The sequence below is a fragment of the Hippoglossus stenolepis genome, chromosome 21 (genome assembly GCF_022539355.2).
Source record: "Hippoglossus stenolepis isolate QCI-W04-F060 chromosome 21, HSTE1.2, whole genome shotgun sequence".
Taxonomy (NCBI): Eukaryota; Metazoa; Chordata; class Actinopteri; order Pleuronectiformes; family Pleuronectidae; genus Hippoglossus; species Hippoglossus stenolepis.
The window spans coordinates 15730087-15750033 of record NC_061503.1 but is presented as its reverse complement, the minus strand read 5'-3'; the positions used below and the strand labels follow the sequence as shown (position 1 = coordinate 15750033).

The following is a 19947-nucleotide window of genomic DNA, read 5'->3' as shown; positions in this document are numbered from 1 at the left end:
TCCGCACGGCCACGCAGCGCCTTCGTAGCGGTCCTCCGTGAATACCCACTTCTTATCTGAGTTGCGCAACATCCGCAAGCGGTGCAGTCTGGGCTTGAACACAGAGGGCTACGTGCCTAGCTAGCTGACCACTTGAAATGGTAACTTCGTTATTATTGTCGATCGCTCTGTGGGGGTTTCTACCGACACGTGAACATCCGAATTAACGTTCGGCGCGTTATCGTGAATACCCGTGTCAGGATAACGAACCGCAGGGTCGTTTCTTTGGGGTGTTTATTTTCAGTTTGTGCTAGCTAGGCTGCTAGCGCTAAGTTTGCTGTGTTAGCTTAGCCTTCCATCTGTGAGGAGAGGTGTTAGCGAGGTAACTTGTGTTAGCTTGGCAGACATGGTGGGGGGGGGTGGTGTGACGGGAGACGTCTAACCCAGCTAGACACACACCGCGGACACACACTGTCACAGCCGCAGTTTATTAACGCAGAGCTAACTGTCAGGCCCATGTTTGTGTCTATAAAGTATCTATGCTAAGCTAGGTTTGCGTTAGCTCAGGGCTACGTCTGCCTGCTACTGCTCCCCGTTGCTAGCCAGATTAGGGAATCAATGAATTACAAGCGGCTAAAAGAATCACTCCAACACGTACATGTCCCTTGTCCCTCTTTAAAAAGACACGCTGAGGGGACCCGTGTGCTCGTGATGTATTAGGACCAGTCGCCAGATGGACGGTAGTTAAAGACTTCCATGGCCTACTGACATGTTTTGTCAGATAAAGACGATTTAATGTCATTTAATGTGAATTGTCACTCGAGCCACACAATCTGTCGTCCTGCTTGAACCTGTGTTAAATTGAGAATAACGTGTTTTTCTCCCCCAATCTGTGAATCTGTCATCTTCACGTCCGTGCACTGAATTTACTTTGACTCATTGTCCTGTTGTGCTCTTTTCTTTCAGGACGTGTTCTTAATGATCCGGCGTCACAAGACTACAATCTTCACAGATGCCAAGGAGTCCACCACCGTCTATGAGCTGAAGCGTATTGTCGAGGGAATTCTTAAAAGACCACCGGAAGACCAGCGGCTCTACAAAGTATATCACCAACACCAAACTAAGTCCTGTCACGTGACCAAAAATAATTAAAACATCAGAGTTAAAGGGATCGTTCACCCACAAATAGAAATCCACTCATTATCTATTAACCACTATGCTGATGGAGGGGAGGGTGAAGTGTTTGAGTCCACAAAACACTTTCGGAGTCTCAGGGGTGAACAGCGTTGCAGCCAAATCCAATAAAATTGAAGTAAATGGTGACTCATCTTAAAATGTGAAAGAACAACAGGACAAAAAAACCTTAAATGCCTCCACACTGTTCCTGTGGTGTCATCCAAGTGTCAAAATTCGACTCGAAACAGCATCATTTACACCGCGTCTTAAGCCTAAATGTCCGCTGTTATCCTCCTTCTAGTGACTGCTGCAGTTCTCGCGAGTAACTGACAATAACGGCACATTACTTTGTAATTTTCAGTGTTTTGTAATTGTTTTTTTTGGGGCTGTAAATGTTTCACAAATATTCATACACTTTGGGTCCATTAGGTGATTTTGAGACATTTTCCTCTCTTATTCCACAGGATGACCAGTTGCTAGAGGACAGCAAAACTCTGGGCGACAGTGGATTCACCAATCAGACTGCCAGACCTCAGGCCCCAGCTACTGTGGGTCTGGCCTTCCGTGTAAATGGTACGTGTAGTTTATGTTATTTGTGTGAGTCAGGGATGTTTCGTTAACTTTCTTGGTGTCATTATGTCTTTCCTGCCATTACGCCTCTTTCCAAATGGGCTATGGATGAGGAATTCTTCTATAAAGTCATAAGTAGACGCAAACTCTTGAAAATGTCTTGAAAGTTTGTTCCGAACAGTTTCTGGGGTTTGTCTTTTGCGTATGAAGAACTCAGCAGGAGATTGTTCTGGTCAGGCAGGTTTACAACCACATAGCCTGAAGCCACAGCTCTCTCAGCTGCTCCATATGTCTGTGATATCAAGTGTCTCTTGAATCTATATCTGTCCAGACTTGATAAGAATCCGATTGAAATACAGATTTCCTAAAGATCACATTTTAGCTGCCAGTTTAAAATACTCACTGTGGCTTGAGAAAATAAATGATCCTTCTTGAATTTTAAGCTGTGGCTTAAACACTCAAGTCTGAGTGCATGAGCCACATTATTTGTACATTTTAACTTGAGTAACAGTAAATATTTACAGAAGCAAATTTGTGACGTGAGTGATTTATCCATGTGCAACTCTGCCTTCATGATGGAGATATGGTTTCCTTGTCGCCTCTGTCCTCCAGATGAGATGTTTGAGCAGCTGCATGTCGAGGCCTTCTCCAGCCCCCCGGAACTCCCCGATGTGATGAAGCCGCAGGACTCTGGCAGCACTGCCAACGAACAGGCTGTGCAGTGATAGCAAGGAGGGGAACCGAGCGACGGAGGGAAGGATGGAAGTGGGTGTGTGTGGATTAACTGCATTGGAGAAGTAGCGGGGGCGGAGGATGTGTAATATAATTTCAGTTGATGGATGGGAACACTGTAGGTAACCAAGCCTATCCATGTTACCTTCATGCTATCATCCCAACACCCTCCCTCCTCAAATTTGCTTCACAAATGATTTTTTTTTTTTTTTTTAAACTCTTAATAATTTCCACATCACATGCAGTTCCTGTCCTTGACTTTGCTCCTAAGCACCAACTTGCTCAAACCTGTAGAGGGAAGAAGGTGGTTTGGAAAGTATGATTGTGTGTATGTGTGTGAGTTATTATAATTATTCTCATTAATCTTTTTTGGAAAAGGTGAAGGCGTAGTTGTGTCACAGTGCTCTAGAAGTAACATGCATGGATAAGGAGTCTGGCGTCCCAATCGGCAAACTGCATGAACAAATTCAAAAAACGATGGCTTTACTTTCACAGAAACAGATGAACCTTCATGCGTTTCCTTGGTCCGATTCTCCCAGTTTTGTTGTACATTTTGGATTTGATTTCATACCAGGAAAAAAAACACCTTTATGGTAAAAATGTTACTTTTTTGTTGGTGTTGTCATTTTGTGTCTTTAGTATGTTTTTACTTTTCAGTTCTTTTGTTGTGTGTTTCATGCACTGAGACCAAAGGCAGGTACCTCTTCAGCAGCAGAGGGACGTTTTGGTCAGAGGACATTCTGTCTGTGACATACAGTGGACGCAGGAGGAGCATTCTCTTGTGTTAAAATACATACATCACATGTCACCAACATCAGTGTGGCACCTTCCTCTAATCACATAAATATAGCCTGTAACTGTAAGTTTGCTTAATTAAAAGTTTTCCTGTTTTGTTTTTTATGCTGCTGACTGATTCTTATTTTAGACACAGGTTTGGGTCAACATTTAATGAAAATAACTGAATTTAAGGGTTTACACTTAACAGAAGTCAGGCAGACTGTCACTGCCACGGGGAGTTTTTATTAAAACAGACATTTTGACTCGTCACAATAGGAAACAGTAGCAATGGCTCTGTTCTTTTCAAGTGTCACAATAAGCGGTGGCAGCGAGCCTGCATGCACACGACAGGGAGCCTCAAAGTCAAGCAGCTAAATTAAATAAAGCCATCATTCATTTTATTATGTACACTTGCTGTGACATGTCTTCAATGAGACGGGTCCACTGAGGAGACAGTGATAATGGCCTGGGTCTTCTAATGTGGTGGAAACGTAACTGCAAATAATAGTATAATATATAGTATAAATTTAAGTTTCAAAGTCTGTTTTAAAAAAAAGGGCAGATATACTTTTAATTCAGCCATAGAAAATAACGATATTTAAAAATATATATACAACAAATTAACAGTTTTCCTATATGGTGGAGATGAATGAGGCAGGATTACCAGAAAGTCCCAAATTCAGTGGGTATCATTCAATTTTTAGATTAGATTAGATTACCTTCAAATTAGCTGGGGAATTTGTACGGCTGTTATCAAGCGTGACCATTTTAGTATCATCTGAGTCCAGCACTACAGACCATAAGTCTTATGACGGAATCTTTCAATTCATAAAGACCTATCCCAACACTCACAAACACCAATGTAAACAAGCTCAATATTATAAGCAAAGCATTTGTTTTATTCATCTATCTAGCTATTTATATTTACACACACACACATATATATATATATATATATATATACTATATGTGTAATCGTTATATATGTCTATGGCCCCCTATACACGTATGGGATAGGAGTACATACATATATACATCTATCTATTTACAGCTAACAAAAAAAATGCACATACTCATGTATATATATACATACACATACACAGATAAACGTTTGTAGTGATATCACAGTTTCCAGAGTTGGATCCACATGTTTGAATCCAGATGTGTTTACAATCTTCTTCTTATTAATAGTGGATGTTGTTCTGACAGGGATGTTGTTGTTTGAAGGTCAATAAAATCCATTTCACAACATTTCCCCCTGACACAAGTTTACAAACAGCAGCAGCAGCTCCTCAGCGCCACGGAATCCTCAGATCTGCCTCCCAAATAAGGACGAGGAATGTCCGGGGTGACGTCTGTGTCCGGGGTTTGTGACCACATTTATTTAACTACGCCTTCCCCGCTCGGAGGTCCTGTATTACACAGGAAGACAGCGGTGTAGGAAAAAGAGACGGGACCTCCTCCTCCTTTTCCTCCGCCTCCGCCTCCTCCTCTCGGCGGATAACGGTGTCCAAGAAGTTGTGGAGGAGCGACGCAGACAATAGCTCCCGAGCCCCTGTGTGTCTGATTCTCGTCCATCACCTCTGTCTCATGCTGTCCTCCTCCACCCTGAGTCTCACACAGAGGAAAACACTCGGCTGAAACCACATCATGGACGATCTGGGTGAGTAACCGAGCTGTTCTCCGTCTGCATGATATCTGGAGGGGGATCTGTGGGAAGGGCTGGTGTGGCCAAACAGAGGAAATGAGCTCTGTGTTGATCCTGGCAGTCAGAGAGTACAAGCTTCCCCCTCTTTTCCCCTCAAGGACATGCATGAGGCTGGAGTATGAAGGGAATATTCTCTGTAAACCTTCACTTAAAACTGTCTCACAACTTCTCTTTTGTCTGAGGATCCTGGTTCAGAGCGATTCTCCTTCACTCCAGATGTTTATACTCTCATCCTCCTCAGACTTTACTTGCAGACACATTCATACAGGTAACACAAGAACTGGTGCTACACCGCTTGGTGTCCGCCCGCCCGCCATCGAGTGTTTCCTGCAAATTCAATAAATTCTTGGTAAATTAGATTTGAAGGGTTCCACAGCCGGTCGCCTCCATCCATTAATATTAACAAGTCAGGGGACGGAGGGAAAGCCACATAATGTTGAGCAGAGAGTCGTCCATTTTGAAGGATGAAACATCAAAGAGGACTGTTCTTTCTTTTTTCTTTTTTTTTTTAACTGATAAAGATGTTGAAGGAGGATTTTTTTCTTTCTCTCCGTCTCAGAACAACATTATGAGAAGCTGCTGAAGAGGCCCTGAAATACCCCCGGGGCCACGCTGCTATTTCAAAAAGCCACAGAGTTCAATGAAAATAGAAAGGGCCCTTTTGCCTCAGCTGCCCATTTGCTCGCCCGAGATAAACATTTTTTGAAAGAAACGTGGGGATTTATGCTTTTCAAGCAAGGCTAGGAGGAATGGCGAAATGCAGCCAGGCACATCTGGATCAGATTGCACACACAGTCACTGGGAGACTGGGTGAGTGGCGGAGGTGGTGAGGCAGTGGCCATGTTCGCGAGGCTCCGTTTATGCTGTTGTCCGACAATGTTGTAAGTTTATGTATTGGATCTGGCGACCGCTTGTACGAGAGGCCGTCGGCCAAGACAAACAAGTCGGCAGGCAGCTCTAAATATGGTCATAATTCCCAATGAGAGAGGTTCAACTCCTTATATGAGCAGTTGAGTCTGTACAAGTATGTGTGTGTGTGTGAGACAGCGGCTCACAGCAGGAAAGGAGGAGGGCAAGTCGTATGTGCACAAGATCCTCAGCACATGGTCGTACCAGAGGTGTGAATCATCTGGGACTGAGGTGACGTCAGGCCTGGTAAACTGGTCACGTTTATGTTCCACACGTCCTCCAGCGACTGGGATGACCACAGATGGTTTAAACCGTACTTAACACGCTCTACTCAACTTTCATCGTGCATCCACGGAGGGTTCCCAGAATCTGAGAAGCAGGGGGGTTAATGTCTGTTCTTGTGCTTGGAAACAGCAGTTGAACAGCAGCTTATTAAACAGAAACTATGACTGTGACTATAACATGCAGCTCCTGTCGCCATTCTCTGTCTATTGAGGCACCAGATGTCTTGTTTATGTCGTCTTACTTATGGATACTCTGAAAAAAGAAAATTGTTGGACCAACAATACCTCAATTGTTAACACACCAATGAATTAAGCTGTTTCCAAAGTCAAGAATAAAGTTTGTTCAACTTAAAGTTAACAAGTGACACAAACCCAATTGTTAACTTTGTGTTGAACAAACTTTTTTCTTGTTAGTGTGTTTTTTTAAAAAGTTGGGGTTCAAAATTGAGTTCAAAGTTGCTGGATTGTCCCTTTAATGGTGTTAAACAATATATTTGGTGACCTGTGCCCTGCCTCTCATCCAGTGCCAACTGGGATTAGCTCCAGCTCCCAGCAACCCTCAAAGGATAAGTGGTACAGATAATAGATGGATGATGTAGAACTTTATAAAGGAGCGAGGTTGAGGTTGTAATTACTCACGTTCAGGCCATTTTTCACCTACTCTACAAACCTACATGGATTGAAGTCACACAGCTCCACACACTAACACTTCAGTTTCAGTTTTCCACCTCGTGTGCAGTGAGCGTTTGTGCTGCTGGTGGAGTCGGTTCAGATATCAGCTACCAAACACTCTTCCTCCGCTGCTTCCTTTCCCTACTGGCATGTCTCGGGCACGAATGCAGAAATGTTTGTGTGCTGAAATACATCGGCTGTGTTGAAGGTTAATCTCGCAGTCGTGCCGGCTCTGACTGTTCCTGTCCTCTGACTGATTAGTTCATTGGGAGGCTCATTGTGTTCCATGTCATGCACCGGTCACACGGGCTGTCTGTCTCTCCTCAGAAGGGCCTGAGCCACCTAACTACCCTCTCAGTCCTCGTATTGTTGTGTTTGGTACGTAACTGCCTGTGCACGTGTCTCTCTGTGTGTTATACTCTCTATGCATGTTTTCACTTCACATGTTCTGTCCGTCTTCCAAGTGTGTTGCATTGCATGATTTAAACATCCTTTCATTAACTTGTATGTCTTTCTGTCCACCTTTAACACCCCATAAACAACTAGAGTAAATGTACTGATATATTATAATTCCCTGCACTGTAAATCCAACCAAACCTTCATCCCATCCATGCTGTTGTGTGTTATATCGATTTCTCTCTCTTTTTATTCACTTTCTTTTCCCTCCCTCTCCCCTTCAGACGCCCTTCTGGCTGATCTGGAGAACACCGGCTCTCCTTTAGCTCGGTGTCCCGTCCTGCTCACCTCGGAACCCCCTCAAAATGCTGATCCTGTCACCCAGGACCCAGCCGAGGCCCGGCCACCACCACCTGCCTACACCCCGCAGCAGGTAGACCATCAACAGGGACAATTGGTACTCGTCAAGCCTTACGTAAAAACATTTTAAAGTGATTTCATATCATTTAAAAAAAACATTTTCACTGTACATTTGGATCGTTCCTCTGTTTCTGTCTCTCAGACTGTTTCTGGTGCAATCAAGTCCTCCCAGAACTCCAACCCAGACAAATTATACAGGTAACTTCCTCCTTGATATTTCTTACTCTATCTGACACCATGTAATCAAACCCAACATCAACATGTCATCTCTCACTAAGCAGAGTGAATTATGGAATACATTTCTGAGCCTGATTCCAGTCGAAGTTGAACCAATCCCAGTTACATTGGGAAGGCGAGGTACATGAAAGATCGCCAGCCAATCACAGAGCTAGATTTGTTCTGTTTTTGGGGGGAATATATAGATCTAGTTTGAGAATTACGGCCTCTTAAAGGAAAAAAATGGGATTTCGAAAAGTCTTAATTTTGTGAGAATAAAGTCGTAATATTTCGTCTGCGTGATATTCAAAGGGATTTTGTAGTTTTTCAAGAAACAGTAAGATTGGTTCAAGATTTTGGATCCAGAACTTTTTTTCCTCATATTGTCTGGCAATATTAAGACGTTATTCTGGAAATTGAAGATTATTTAAATCCAGTATAACTTTAATACTCTGTCACAATAATCAAATGTGTTTGGAGCTTAAACCCTTGTTATAGACAGATGAGAGAACTCAGCTGTGATGAAACCAACATCAGTGATAAGATGCTTTATAAACTGTCACTGCCTCTTTATCTTACAGCACAGTGTGTAAACCGCGGTCTCCCCGCACAGCCGACCCTCCTCCAGCCTTCTCCTCCTCCTCGCTGTTGGGAGGAGGTCTGAGTGAACTGGACCATCTCTTACAGGAGCTCAACGCCACCCAGTTCAACATCACAGGTTAGCGGTGTAGTGTGTTTTTTTACGTCCCTGTGTTTAACTCTGAAGTGAATTTATTTTCTTATGGCCTCGTTTTGTTGTCATCAGACGAGATCCTGGCTCAGTTCCCTTCTTCTAAGAAAGATGAGAGGGACAAGATTAAGGACAAAGCCACAGCCTCCTCCTCCAGGTACAGAATCTAATCAGTTGGGATTTATCTCAAGAACACAGATACTCTTGAAATCCCTTGTTGAGAAGGCATCATAGAGAAATAATGACAATACACTGTGGATTATATCAGTAATACCAGAATTTACTGTGTAGGTTTTTCTTTTGGACCCTATTCTTGGTGGGATCAGATGAAAATGTGTATTTTGTGGGTTTGAATCATCCTTTGTGTTGTAGCTCTGCGAAACCTTCAGCCACATCAGCCACTCTGGAACTGGACAAACTGATGGCGTCTCTGTCTGACTTCAGAGTCCAGAGCACGGTAAGAGTCCACTTGTCAATGTCTGAAGGACGAGATGTTTGTTTCCTGTTTAAAACCACCCACGCAGATTCACTGTGTATCCATGAACACGTTCACTAGACTTGGCGCTGTTACAGTGTGGCCGGGCCGCAGCACATGCCTCCGGGTCATAAATCAGTCAGCAGATAAGGCCTGAAGACGGAAATTAGTCTTGCTGGAGAAGATTTCCAGCGTCGTAAATAGCTTAAGATAGAAGTGAGAGTTATAGATCTGCATTTGCTTTGGGATATAATCTGGTTATTGTGAGTCAATGACGAGCATGTGAGCGAAGGGCGTGCTTCTGTGATTATGAGGCTGCTTGGATCCAGTTCTGTTGTCAACAAGAGTTCAGGGTGGCAGAAACAGAAGAAAACACATTATTGGATATTATCATCACTGACATGTGATGTTCAGTACTGCAGTGTTGACATTGACCCACTTTCAGTCAAACTGTTGACAGCCAACAGAGAAAAGCATGAGAGGCTCACAACAAGCCTCTCGTCTAGTTTCTTAAAAGTTTGTTTGTGATCAGGTCCATGAGACGTCTTTCATAAAATGAACTGAAAAACTGTGTCATGGCTGCAGAGCATTCTCTTGTATTACAGTTACTCTAGTGTCTATTTGTTATTTAGGATTACGCAGAAACGACTGCAACTATTTCCATGACATTCCCCAATTAACAAATTTCACACACTCATAGATATCAGTCCCCGGGGAAAACAAGAAAAAACTAAGAAAAACGTAAAGTTAAAGAAAGTGATAAAGAAAATCCTGGGTCCGCCCCCTGATCCGTGTCCCTGGAACGTTCTTTCCTGACCTATAACACGTCCTTCCTCCAAGTTGTGTGGAAATCTGTTGAGTTGTTTTTGTGTAATCTTGCTTGCAAACCGACAAACAAATGGAGAGAGTATAAAAAACACAACTTCTTTGGCGGAGGTAAAACGAAGAAACAATGACAAACTCCTGAAGAATTAAAATCCCCCACACATATGTGCCATGCATCATTTCTCTGTCTCCTCCCACAGCCAGCTGCACCCGTCGTCAGTCCAGTGGTGACGGCACCGCTGCAGCCCGCCGCCACCACCCCCCCACAACCCTCCTCTGGCGGCTCATTGGACAGCATGCTGGGGCTGCTTCAGTCAGACCTGAGCCGACAGGGCGTTCAGACGTCCTCCAAGGGAAACTGTTCAGCCTGTCAGAAGCCGGTAGTAGGACAGGTGAGGTGTCAGTCTTTTTTTGTGATTTGTGATTTGTGATCACAATATCTCAAGAATACCTTGAGAGAATTTCCTCAAATTTGATACAAACGTTCATTTGATCTCACGGATGAACTGATTCGAATTTGGCGGTCAAAGGTCAAAGGTCAAGGTGACAGTGGAGGGACTGAAACCGCTCTGAGGCACACAACGTACTTCTATTTTTCTTTTTTAACCTAAATTGATTTTAACCATCTCCTGGTGCAGGTGGTGACGGCTCTGGGGAAGGTGTGGCACCCAGAGCACTTTGTGTGCACCGAGTGTGAGACGGAGTTGGGCAGTCGCAACTTCTTCGAGAAGGACGGACGACCGTACTGCGAGTCGGACTACTTCACTCTCTTCTCTCCTCACTGTGCGCAGTGCAACAAGCCCATTCTGAACGTGAGCCTCTTGGATGTGCACATGTCTCTGTCTCAGCTTATGTTGCTCGAATCAGCCCGTGTGAAACCAGTTTCCTCCTCATTCCTCTTGTTGTTTAGAAAATGGTCACCGCTCTGGACAAGAACTGGCACCCGGAGTGTTTCTGCTGTGTGAAATGCAGCCGGGCGTTTGGAGAGGAAGGTAACAGGCGGTACTGTTTCCTGTCTGGGTTCAACACACATCTGTTAACAGTAAACTGCAACTGCCAGGTCACACGTACATTGATTCCTCTTATCAAACATACACGGATATTCTGTTAATCATTCATTTAATCAGGGATTTAAAGTCCATGTTCATTAAATTGGTCATTGGTCAATTATTCTTCTCATCACATTCACCATCAGTGTTTGTGTTTGAGTTAAAAATCTCAAAAACTGGAGAGAAACACTGAATCTTTGTTTTCATTTAGCATGAAAATGTCCAAATTAAAAACATTACAAGCTTGAGACAAAAAAAGAAATACTGTCGACCATAATGAGAAAAGGTTCAGACAGTGTTCTGCATTTATCTAAACAAGTGTGTATGACTGTGACTGTGTCTCCTGCAGGTTTCCACGACCGTGAGGGGCAGCAGTACTGTCAGCAGTGCTTCTTGACTCTGTTCGCTTCTCGCTGTCAAGGCTGCACTCAGCCCATCATGGAAAACTACATCTCAGCCCTCAACTCGCTCTGGCACCCGCAGTGCTTCGTGTGCAGGGTGAGTGTTTCCCCATGGTCATAGTGAATGTCTGTTGCATTTAAACATTTAAAGTGACAAAGTGTTTGTTTGTGTTGCAGTTCTTATAGGTTTATTCTGAGAAAAGGTCAGGGAGGCTGGAGCAATAAGGACATTTATTTAGGGACATTACTTTGTATGGGGTTTTGTAAAATACACATAGGCATCAGCTGCTAGCATCTGCAACTGACTCTGACATTTGCATTCTCACATGCAGACCCTCAGGATAATCTCTGGAAAATGTCTCGTGCACGTCTGACAGCAGCTTCATGTGGTTGAGGTCCTGCAGTGGCAGTGAGGACCTCTGCTATGGGACTGGAAATGGCTTAATGGCACATCTCTGATATTTGTCTCTATTTGCCTAAGTGAAGCTCAGTGACCAGCAACCCAGAATGTGGTTCCTGAGTAAAGGCGTCACTCTCAGTAAAAATAACATGTTAAAAGGGTTTTAAAAATAGAAGGAATTATGTCATGAGAAACGTTGTAATTGCCGTTTCTGAAGCCAGGACTCGTTGCCGTGACTGAGTTTCGCTTTCTTTCTCTTTCCCTCTCGTCTCCAGGAGTGCTACACCCCCTTCGTCAACGGCAGCTTCTTCGAACACGAGGGCAAGCCGCTGTGCGAGGCCCACTACCACCAGTCCCGTGGCAGCATGTGTCAGGCGTGCCAGCAGCCGATCCTGGGCCGCTGCGTCACCGCCATGGGGGCCAAGTTCCACCCCCACCACCTCGTGTGTCACTTCTGCCTGAAGCCCCTGAGCAAAGGCTGCTTCAAGGAGCAGGAGAACAAGCCGTACTGCCACCCCTGCTTCATCAAACTCTTCGGTTGAGGACACATCAGGACTTTGCCCACTTTTCCATCCTCAGGGTTAGAGAGGCTGTGTGACTCTGAATTCTCAATGTGTGTTTTTTACTGTGGGAATGAGGGTGGAGCTGGTCTCTTTGTTGATTTTAAGAATATTTTGGAGTAAGTGCAGTAATGGGGGGGGAAAATCATCCAACCCAACTTATTTCTACGTTTAGACTGACAGGATGACACTTAACTCTCTTATTGGTTAGACACGTACAAAACAATGCCAAATGACTTTTTCATGTATGTGAATCTTTTGCATACTGTATTGATTCAAATTGAATATATTGAAAATTGAATTCTTTTGCCAAAGGTAGAAAAACAGAATGAGAACAAATGTACTGTTGCAGTGAAATACTTTGTACTGTTGTGCAAGGAAATCCCCCTTTTAATATATTTGCTTTGTATTGGAAAAGGTAAAGTGTCGAGTAAGTGTCGCTGCAGTTGCTTTTTATATATTGAATGCTGATCGCCATGTTTATGTTTTTGTGTAACAAACAAAGCTGTCATATGTTTAAAATTTGCATTATTCTTTCACTTTTGCTCTATGCAATACGCCAAAAACAATTCCAAAGAATAAAATAAAGGAGAACACAACTTGTTTTTGCTGTTTCATTGGTGAATCGATCACAACATTAAAGATAAGCACATGTAAACAAGTCACATGAGGAGTGTAAGTATGTACATTTTTGAAATACAAATGGGGAGATTCTATTCACATGACTGAATTCATCTATCTATCTATCTATCTATCTATCTATCTATTCTATTTTATTTTTGAAGCACTTTGATGTTATGTATGAAAGGTACTATAAAATACAATAATAACAACAACACAACAAGTAGTAATAGTAGTAGTAGTAGTAGTAGTAGTAGCAGCAGCATTAGTATGAATCCGGTTTTAAAATGCTGTCACCACTAGGGGTCAGTGTTGGCTCGCTGCTTTTCCCATAGTAACAGACCACAACATTTAAAAAATCTGCGTTTTGAGCTCGTTCTTAATTTAAACAGGAAATTGTAACTTCATAATTCAACAAAAATAAATAAAAACGCAGAATACAACGTAGATAAATCCAAATAAAGTCCATCATACCGGGGTTGAGCTGACGTACAGCGTGATGACGTGGGCACGCCTCCACAGGTGAGTTCATTTAGAAGGTGATGAGGCGCCTCGCGCTCTGAGCAGAGGAAGAAGAAACCCTCAGAGGAAAGTCACCGTTTACCAAGAGTTACAACAAGAGTAATGATAATCACACAATGAGTGATTCAGAACAGAAACAGGTAAGTCTGTGCATCCAGCTGCTTGTACACACTGTGCCTGTTGGTGACGGGAGCAGGGGCTGGTCTCAGTTTGGGGCCCAACACCACAGAGAGCATGTGTTGCACCTCCATGTGAAATGTGTGTGTTTGTGTTGTGTCCAGTCGTGTCCCTCCACCCAGCAGGCCGAGGAGGTGAGTGAGTCCCAGTGGCCCGAGAACGGAGATGAGTGGAGTGATGCCGAGGAGGAGACCCACATGGACTGTGGTCTGCTGCAGGCCATGGTCGAGGAGGACGAGGACATCAACGTCCACAACGAGGAGACGTTCGGAGCCGGTGTGTTCAGGTCTCATTCCACACAGGGTGTAAAGTGGATCGTGTGGTTCTCAGGGGTTGATTCCCTCCACACTGTAAAAGAGACATTTTAAAGGGATACTTTGACATTTTGGGACATACTGTCATTTGCGTCTCATAACTCTGCAGCTGGGCCATCACTTGTTATTCCAAATTTGAACATTCATATTTGATCTGTGAGGACCTGTTTGAATTCACAATGATCAGTCGAGTAGTGCATCTCTGATTTAGTTTGCCCTGTAGTCCAGCAGGGGGCGCTCACTGTCAGTCTAACCCATTACGTGCCCTCTTGACCTGTCAGTAATGTTACGTTTTTACTATGAAGTCAAGTCTATTTTTTTTATCTATTACCTCTAATGATGATTTAAATTTATTACAAAAAATAAATGTGCTTTCCACAACAGAAAAACAAACTACACAACAAAAACTCAAATTTGTTAACTTTGATCACAGATGAACATGATCAGGACTGAGTCTAGTTCCTTCAACTCTGATCATTTTATATTTCAAAGATATTTGTAAAGACTCGACTGTCTCGTAGATCTCGACGCGAATGAGACTCCAGAGGACCCGGGCGGCAGTCTCCTTTCGTTTGAAGAGCCGCCGCCTCCCCCGCCATCGCCACCACTACCGGACCCCTCCCCTCCGTCTCACCACAGCTCCCCCTCCCCTCCCAGACAGAAGACACAGGACCTGCCCCGGGCCCCCCCTCGGCAGTGCAGCAGCAGGGGCAGGGGATACAGGGGCGGGCTGAACAGGGGACAGATGTTTGAGGATCCAGCTGTGATGAGGATAGTGGAGGGACGACCCAATGTCAAGGTGACAGAAACTGAATTTATTTATTGCAGATTGACGTCTCGCCTCAAAGCAGCTTCTCATTTTGCTGTGTTGTGCTTCTAAGACTCTTGACAGTGCCATCGTGGACTGTGGGGACACCATGTGCCAGGAAATCTGTGAGGACGATGTAGGTGTCAACCTTTAAAGACATTTTACTTCTCGCTTGTGCTTTTAAATTCACCGTTTAATTTTTGCCCTCAGTGGATGGCGCCCTCTTACAGAAAAAACAGGCGGATCTCGGGATCGCTACTTCAGGTTAAAATCACAAAAGAGCACATGTGATCTTCTGAGTGTTTTACTCAAACAAATAGCTGTTTTATTTTATTCTGTTTCTCAGGACAGTGCTATAGTTTGTGTGATTGATGGTCACAGAGGCGGAGGTCAGCACCTCCTGGATTTGCCATATGCTGTCAGGAGAGGGGAACCCAGGAGTCCCTACTGCAGGAGACAGTTTGGCGAAAGAGGCCCGACGCAGGTGGAGAATTAATTTAGTTAAACGCAAATGTTAACTTAGACTCACGATTAACTGATGAGATTTGGGAGGTCAAAGGTCACGGTGGCCTCACAAAACATGATTTTAAACACTATTTCATGAACTCTGAGTAATTTCTTCAAACGTGCTGCATCTCATTTGTTAAATCCATACAGAAACTTGTAATTTAGTCACTTTCTTGAGTTTCACCATCACTCAAGGCAAAATATAGTAAATAAGCATATTTCACAAGTGGGAATCGTCACATCTGGTCAACTTCCTCACTCTGAATTTCTGTTTCTTCTTGCAGATGCATTCACCACTGATGCCAGGGTCGCCCATCTTCTCACGTCAACCTCTGACCCCACGGCAGCTTTACAATCAGGTTGATTCCACATGAAATCTGTCAGATGCAGTGAAACATCAGATGTATTTACACAGATGCAGTTTGTCCTGACTCATGATGTCATTTGTGTCGAATCAGACGGGGAGGTTCATGTTTCCGTTCAGCCGCCCTTGTCCGTCCACTCCTCAGTCTCTGACTCCTAAGATGATGCAACTTCGCTTTGGTGCCAACTCCCCGAGACCGTCCCCCTTTTACAGCCCCTCGTCCATTCCGGTGCAGCATTTCAGGTGCGTGGTCAAATGTTTGATTTGTGGCCTGAAAGATTTGTCAGCAAAGTTTGAATATCAAGTGTTTTTCTTTCTTTCTTCTTTGCTCACGAGTATATAAAACATCCACTTGACATTTATGGATTTCACACAATCTGGCATTAATGTGTATTTACAAGATTTACTCTGCTGCAGCTGTTCCATTGACCAGATATAGAAAATATCAATACACCACTGTTTTGACTTAGAGATTTCATGTAAATAGGATGATTGAGTAATGAATGCATTGAGATTAAAACAATGACCACAGGCATCTTTTGAGTGTCTACATGTCACAGAGCACGACAACGTGAAGCTTCTGAATGTGACGTCTCTCTCTGACCCTCAGGTACCCAGGTCCCGTCACTCAGCTCCACCCCCAGCACAAACGATTACTCAGTCAAAAACAACGAGGGTTCCAAAGGTTGGTTCGACATTAAGTGAAGATTTTGAAAAATGAATCGTATTCCGTGTGCTGAGAAAGAGGAACGGGCTCATTAACAGAAAAGATCTGTTTGTAGAAAGATGGACGGCTGGGATCCTTACTGTAATCTCATGACGATCAAAGAGAGGGAGTGGATCACCAGGCTGCAGATGATTCAGCTGCAAAGTGAGAATCCTTATCTCGAGGATTATTACTACCAGGTAGGAAATATTTGCTCTAGCGTCTTTTATTATTAATTCCATTTGAGATGAATTAAATATCAAATAAGGAATGTTTTATATGCATAACCAAAAAGTGAGACTTTTCTTTGGCAACTAAATTTTAACTGTCGTAGGAGTACTATCGACGAATAGAAGCTAAGATGGCCGAGGAGGAGCTCGGCATCAGGAGCAAGAGGGAGCCGCCCAAGCTCACCACACCGTACATCACCAAGACCGAGTGCTACGCACCAGGTTCTTCTCTCATCACCGTTTGAAACCAAACCTAGAATAGTGCAAGATCTTTGTCTATATAAGCTTTCAATGCTCTGCACGTTTTACTACAACTCAGTCTTTGCTCTTCCAGTTGTGCACATCGAAGGCTCCTTGGGTCAAGTGGCTGTCTCCACATGTTACTCCCCTCGTCGAGCCATCAGTGCAGTAAATGCCATCCAAGCTCAGGGTCCACTTGAGGTGACTGGGCGACGAGACACATTCTGGTAACTTTGGAAGTGTATTAATCTGCCGCCTGTGACACTTGACACCGTTATTTCCCACGTTAAAGGAGCAAAAAGACATAAGACAGCAGCGGTTAGAGGTCCTCAGCAAAATAGAAAAGGTAACGGCTGGTTTGTTGTTTTAAAGCAGTGAGATGCTTTTCTTTTTAAATTCTCTAATATTCAGTCCCACTTGTTTCCTGCAGTTGTTCGTGGCTCTGTTAGAGGTGGAGGAGACGGAGAGAGTAAAAACCCCCGTCCTGTCTGAAGCAGAAGAAAGACTGCTGGTGGAGAAAACCCAGTTTAAGGTGCAGCGCATCTACTCCCAGCTGCAAAACCACTACCCTGCGTGAGTCACATACCCCCCCCCGTTTGTGGTTATTGTTTGGAGATTATTTTGATGATTCTGTTGTAGATCTCCCAAATAGTTGAGGTTCTAATTGGCACTGAATTTGAGTAATAAACATTCTCGAACTTTTTGATGTAGAGATTCAGGAGGGGAGTTTCTTCCTTTCCTGCACGTCTCAAAAGGCAAAAAGCTTCTCTCTCGTCTGCTTCCGTTCCTGAAACACGATCCTGCCCTGAAGATCTTGCGTATCGTGACGTCGAACCTGCCAACGCTGATGAGCAAAGATACGGAAGAGGTAGGGGAAGTGGATTGTGGGTATTTAAGATGGTGACTATATTATTGAATGAATCTCACCATCGTCATTCACCTTTTAGGCTCTTCCAGTTCTTTACCCTCCCCTTCGAAATGTAATCGGAGGTCTGACGTTCAGTCAGCTCATTAGAGTCCTCAAAGATCTGACGTCCTCGGAGGCTCTGTCCACATACGAGTGTCTCACGCTGGCCTGTCAGAACAAGGTCGGTGCTTTCTGTCTTTCTTTATTAGTTCTTTATTAGAAGTTTCTGGTGTTTTCTCACCTGCTGCTTCTCCTTTCAGTTCGGACTGTCGCTGCTGTACGCTCTCCTCTCCCAAGGAGAGAAGCTGCTGTCCTCAGGCGTCCCTCTGGAGCCCAGCATCGGGGACTTTGAGACCTGGTGCGGCCTTTGAGTCTAATATTCCATGAAGGGAAGTCATTTTAACATTTGTGTTGGGATTGTGACGTTTGTGTTCCTGTGGTTTAGGACCGACACAATATTCCAGGTGGCGGGGCAGCTGTCCCAGTGTTCGCTGGTGGAGCCGCTCATCCTGCCCTCGAACCTGCTCACTCTCTTCTGCCGTTACCTGGACAAGCGCACCGTGCATCAGCTGAAAAGCAACATGGAGTAAGTTTGAAAGATGTTTTTATGCTTTACACAGATAGATTTGCTGGCTCCTGACTCAAATGTGATTAATTTAGGTCTGTGACTGGATTCCTGGCTCTTCCGTCGTAAGCTGGACTGAAGCTGACGAGATGCTCGGCTAATGACCAGGTTGTAGTGAGCAGCGAGAGGAGCAGAAGCACAAACTCCTCAGTGTTCGTTATAACAGAAGCTCTGTAACATAATGTGATTACTGTTAAAAAAAATGCTTTAATTCTTATTCCCCTCCCTCCCTCGTCCCTTCACGTTTCTGCACACTCCAACTGTTTCCCTTTTTTATTTCCTTTATCTGATCTTTTTTACTTTCCTCCCATTGGTCTCCAGTCAGTTGTCTGAAATTACAAGCTGCGTTTCTTTTTTTCATTTAATTATTTTAACCTTAAAGTGTTGATCATTTCATTACATCGCCACGGTGACATTAACTGGTGAATGAAGCGGTTTAACGTCAGGATTCTATCAAACCACATTACATGTATTTATTTCTGAAAGTATCATCTTACTGCTAATTACATTTATGACAATAAATCTGAGATAAATGTCCTTGCTCAGATATTTTACTTAAACTAAACACAAAAAGCAAAGTAATTTATTTATTACTGATCTCAGAAAAAAAAACAAATACTCTGTTAAGAAGTGAATCCTTCTTTCTTTGAATACCCAATTTTTTTTCCTGTAATACAAAATATAAGCACATTGTGGAACTCCTACGTTTCCAAAAGTAGCATCTCAGTTATTTAGGACAATAAACTACGTGTTGTATAGGACAATGGTGACCAGGTTGAGGATTGTATAGTAATGATTGTACAGATGAACCTGTGTTCATATATATCGTTTTTTGTTTTGTTTTTGCAAAAAAATGTGTTGGAATACTAAATATGATGTATCTGTAATTTTCCCTCTTAGATGTTTCAGTTGTAAAGAGATTTTTATTTTATTGTATTCATTTGGAAACAGGAAATAATTTAAATTGCACCATTGTAGAGCACTTGCAACATAAATAAAAAAAATATTTCAAAATGCTCAACGGTTCGATCTGGTTTGCAGAAAACGCTCCGGCATCAGAGTCCTGGACGTTGTATTGGGTCTTAATTCTCAGTATAAAGTTTGAGAGGCAGCAACATCGACTCGACTCACATCAAATCAAGTCTTTTCTCCAGATATTGTGTGTGTGTGAGTTGCTGAGTTGAGATTGAACCAAACTAATTGGCCTGTGTTGAAACACCAGTGTGTTACATTCCTATTGGGAGAAACTGGCGGCAGCAGCGAACCACAAAGTTGATGTGGTTACGTTTCTGGCATTAACAATATATCTACTTTTACATGGACGAAAACGTACTGTAAATTGTACACAAAAGAAAAACGAACATTTAGTTAATTGTGTTATATAGAGTGGTTAATTTTTTAAACACTGCATGTTTGTGTTTATCGAAGTCTCTGTTGTGTCCATATCTGGATTCTGGAAGATTTGTCCCAGGACCTCAGGCTCCAACAAATAAACCGGTTCATGTGACGATAAAATGTGATTAATGTTAAAAAAAGATTGATCTTTTTAAACTCACTAAAACTCTCTTCATATTGAAGTGACAGTTTTTCAGACCGCTGCTCAGGCCTCTCAGCTGTGGGGCTGTCAGCTGGAGTTCACTACAGTAT

The 19947-nt window shown here is 43.4% G+C and overlaps 3 protein-coding genes across 7 annotated transcripts; all 3 read left to right on the top strand.

Annotated features, from left to right (window-relative positions):
* Positions 1 to 2: 2 nt before the first annotated feature.
* On the top strand, positions 3 to 3357 carry LOC118100495 (elongin-B). Its single transcript, XM_035145676.1, has 4 exons — positions 3 to 140; positions 946 to 1080; positions 1620 to 1728; positions 2338 to 3357. Exons 1-4 carry the CDS (start codon positions 138 to 140, stop codon positions 2448 to 2450), a joined length of 360 nt encoding a protein of 119 aa, XP_035001567.1. The 5' UTR covers positions 3 to 137; the 3' UTR covers positions 2451 to 3357.
* A 1143-nt stretch (positions 3358 to 4500) lies between these two features.
* On the top strand, positions 4501 to 12882 carry LOC118100479 (transforming growth factor beta-1-induced transcript 1 protein). 4 transcript variants are annotated; one of them, XM_035145651.2, is made up of 12 exons: positions 4501 to 4897; positions 7135 to 7185; positions 7488 to 7636; positions 7766 to 7821; positions 8421 to 8557; positions 8645 to 8726; positions 8942 to 9026; positions 10070 to 10261; positions 10508 to 10681; positions 10780 to 10861; positions 11268 to 11416; positions 11995 to 12882. In XM_035145651.2, exons 1-12 carry the CDS (start codon positions 4885 to 4887, stop codon positions 12259 to 12261), a joined length of 1437 nt encoding a protein of 478 aa, XP_035001542.1. In that variant the 5' UTR covers positions 4501 to 4884; the 3' UTR covers positions 12262 to 12882. The 4 variants fall into 4 exon arrangements, with proteins under 4 accessions (XP_035001542.1, XP_035001540.1, XP_035001544.1 ...); XM_035145649.2 differs by having other exon boundaries at positions 4502 to 4897; positions 7488 to 7660; XM_035145653.2 differs by lacking the exon at positions 7135 to 7185 and having other exon boundaries at positions 4506 to 4897.
* Positions 12883 to 13407: 525 nt separating this feature from the next.
* On the top strand, positions 13408 to 19317 carry patl2 (PAT1 homolog 2). Of its 2 annotated transcripts, XM_035145638.2 has the most exons (19): positions 13408 to 13562; positions 13704 to 13875; positions 14435 to 14712; positions 14795 to 14857; positions 14932 to 14985; positions 15068 to 15205; positions 15513 to 15587; positions 15687 to 15835; positions 16203 to 16277; positions 16375 to 16498; positions 16633 to 16750; positions 16863 to 16969; positions 17061 to 17114; positions 17199 to 17341; positions 17480 to 17636; positions 17716 to 17856; positions 17936 to 18033; positions 18121 to 18261; positions 18336 to 19317. In XM_035145638.2, the coding sequence occupies exons 1-19, from the start codon at positions 13539 to 13541 to the stop codon at positions 18367 to 18369; spliced, it is 2145 nt and encodes a 714-aa protein (XP_035001529.1). In that variant the 5' UTR covers positions 13408 to 13538; the 3' UTR covers positions 18370 to 19317. The 2 variants fall into 2 exon arrangements, with proteins under 2 accessions (XP_035001529.1, XP_035001530.1); XM_035145639.2 differs by lacking the exons at positions 14932 to 14985; positions 15068 to 15205.
* Positions 19318 to 19947: the final 630 nt, after the last annotated feature.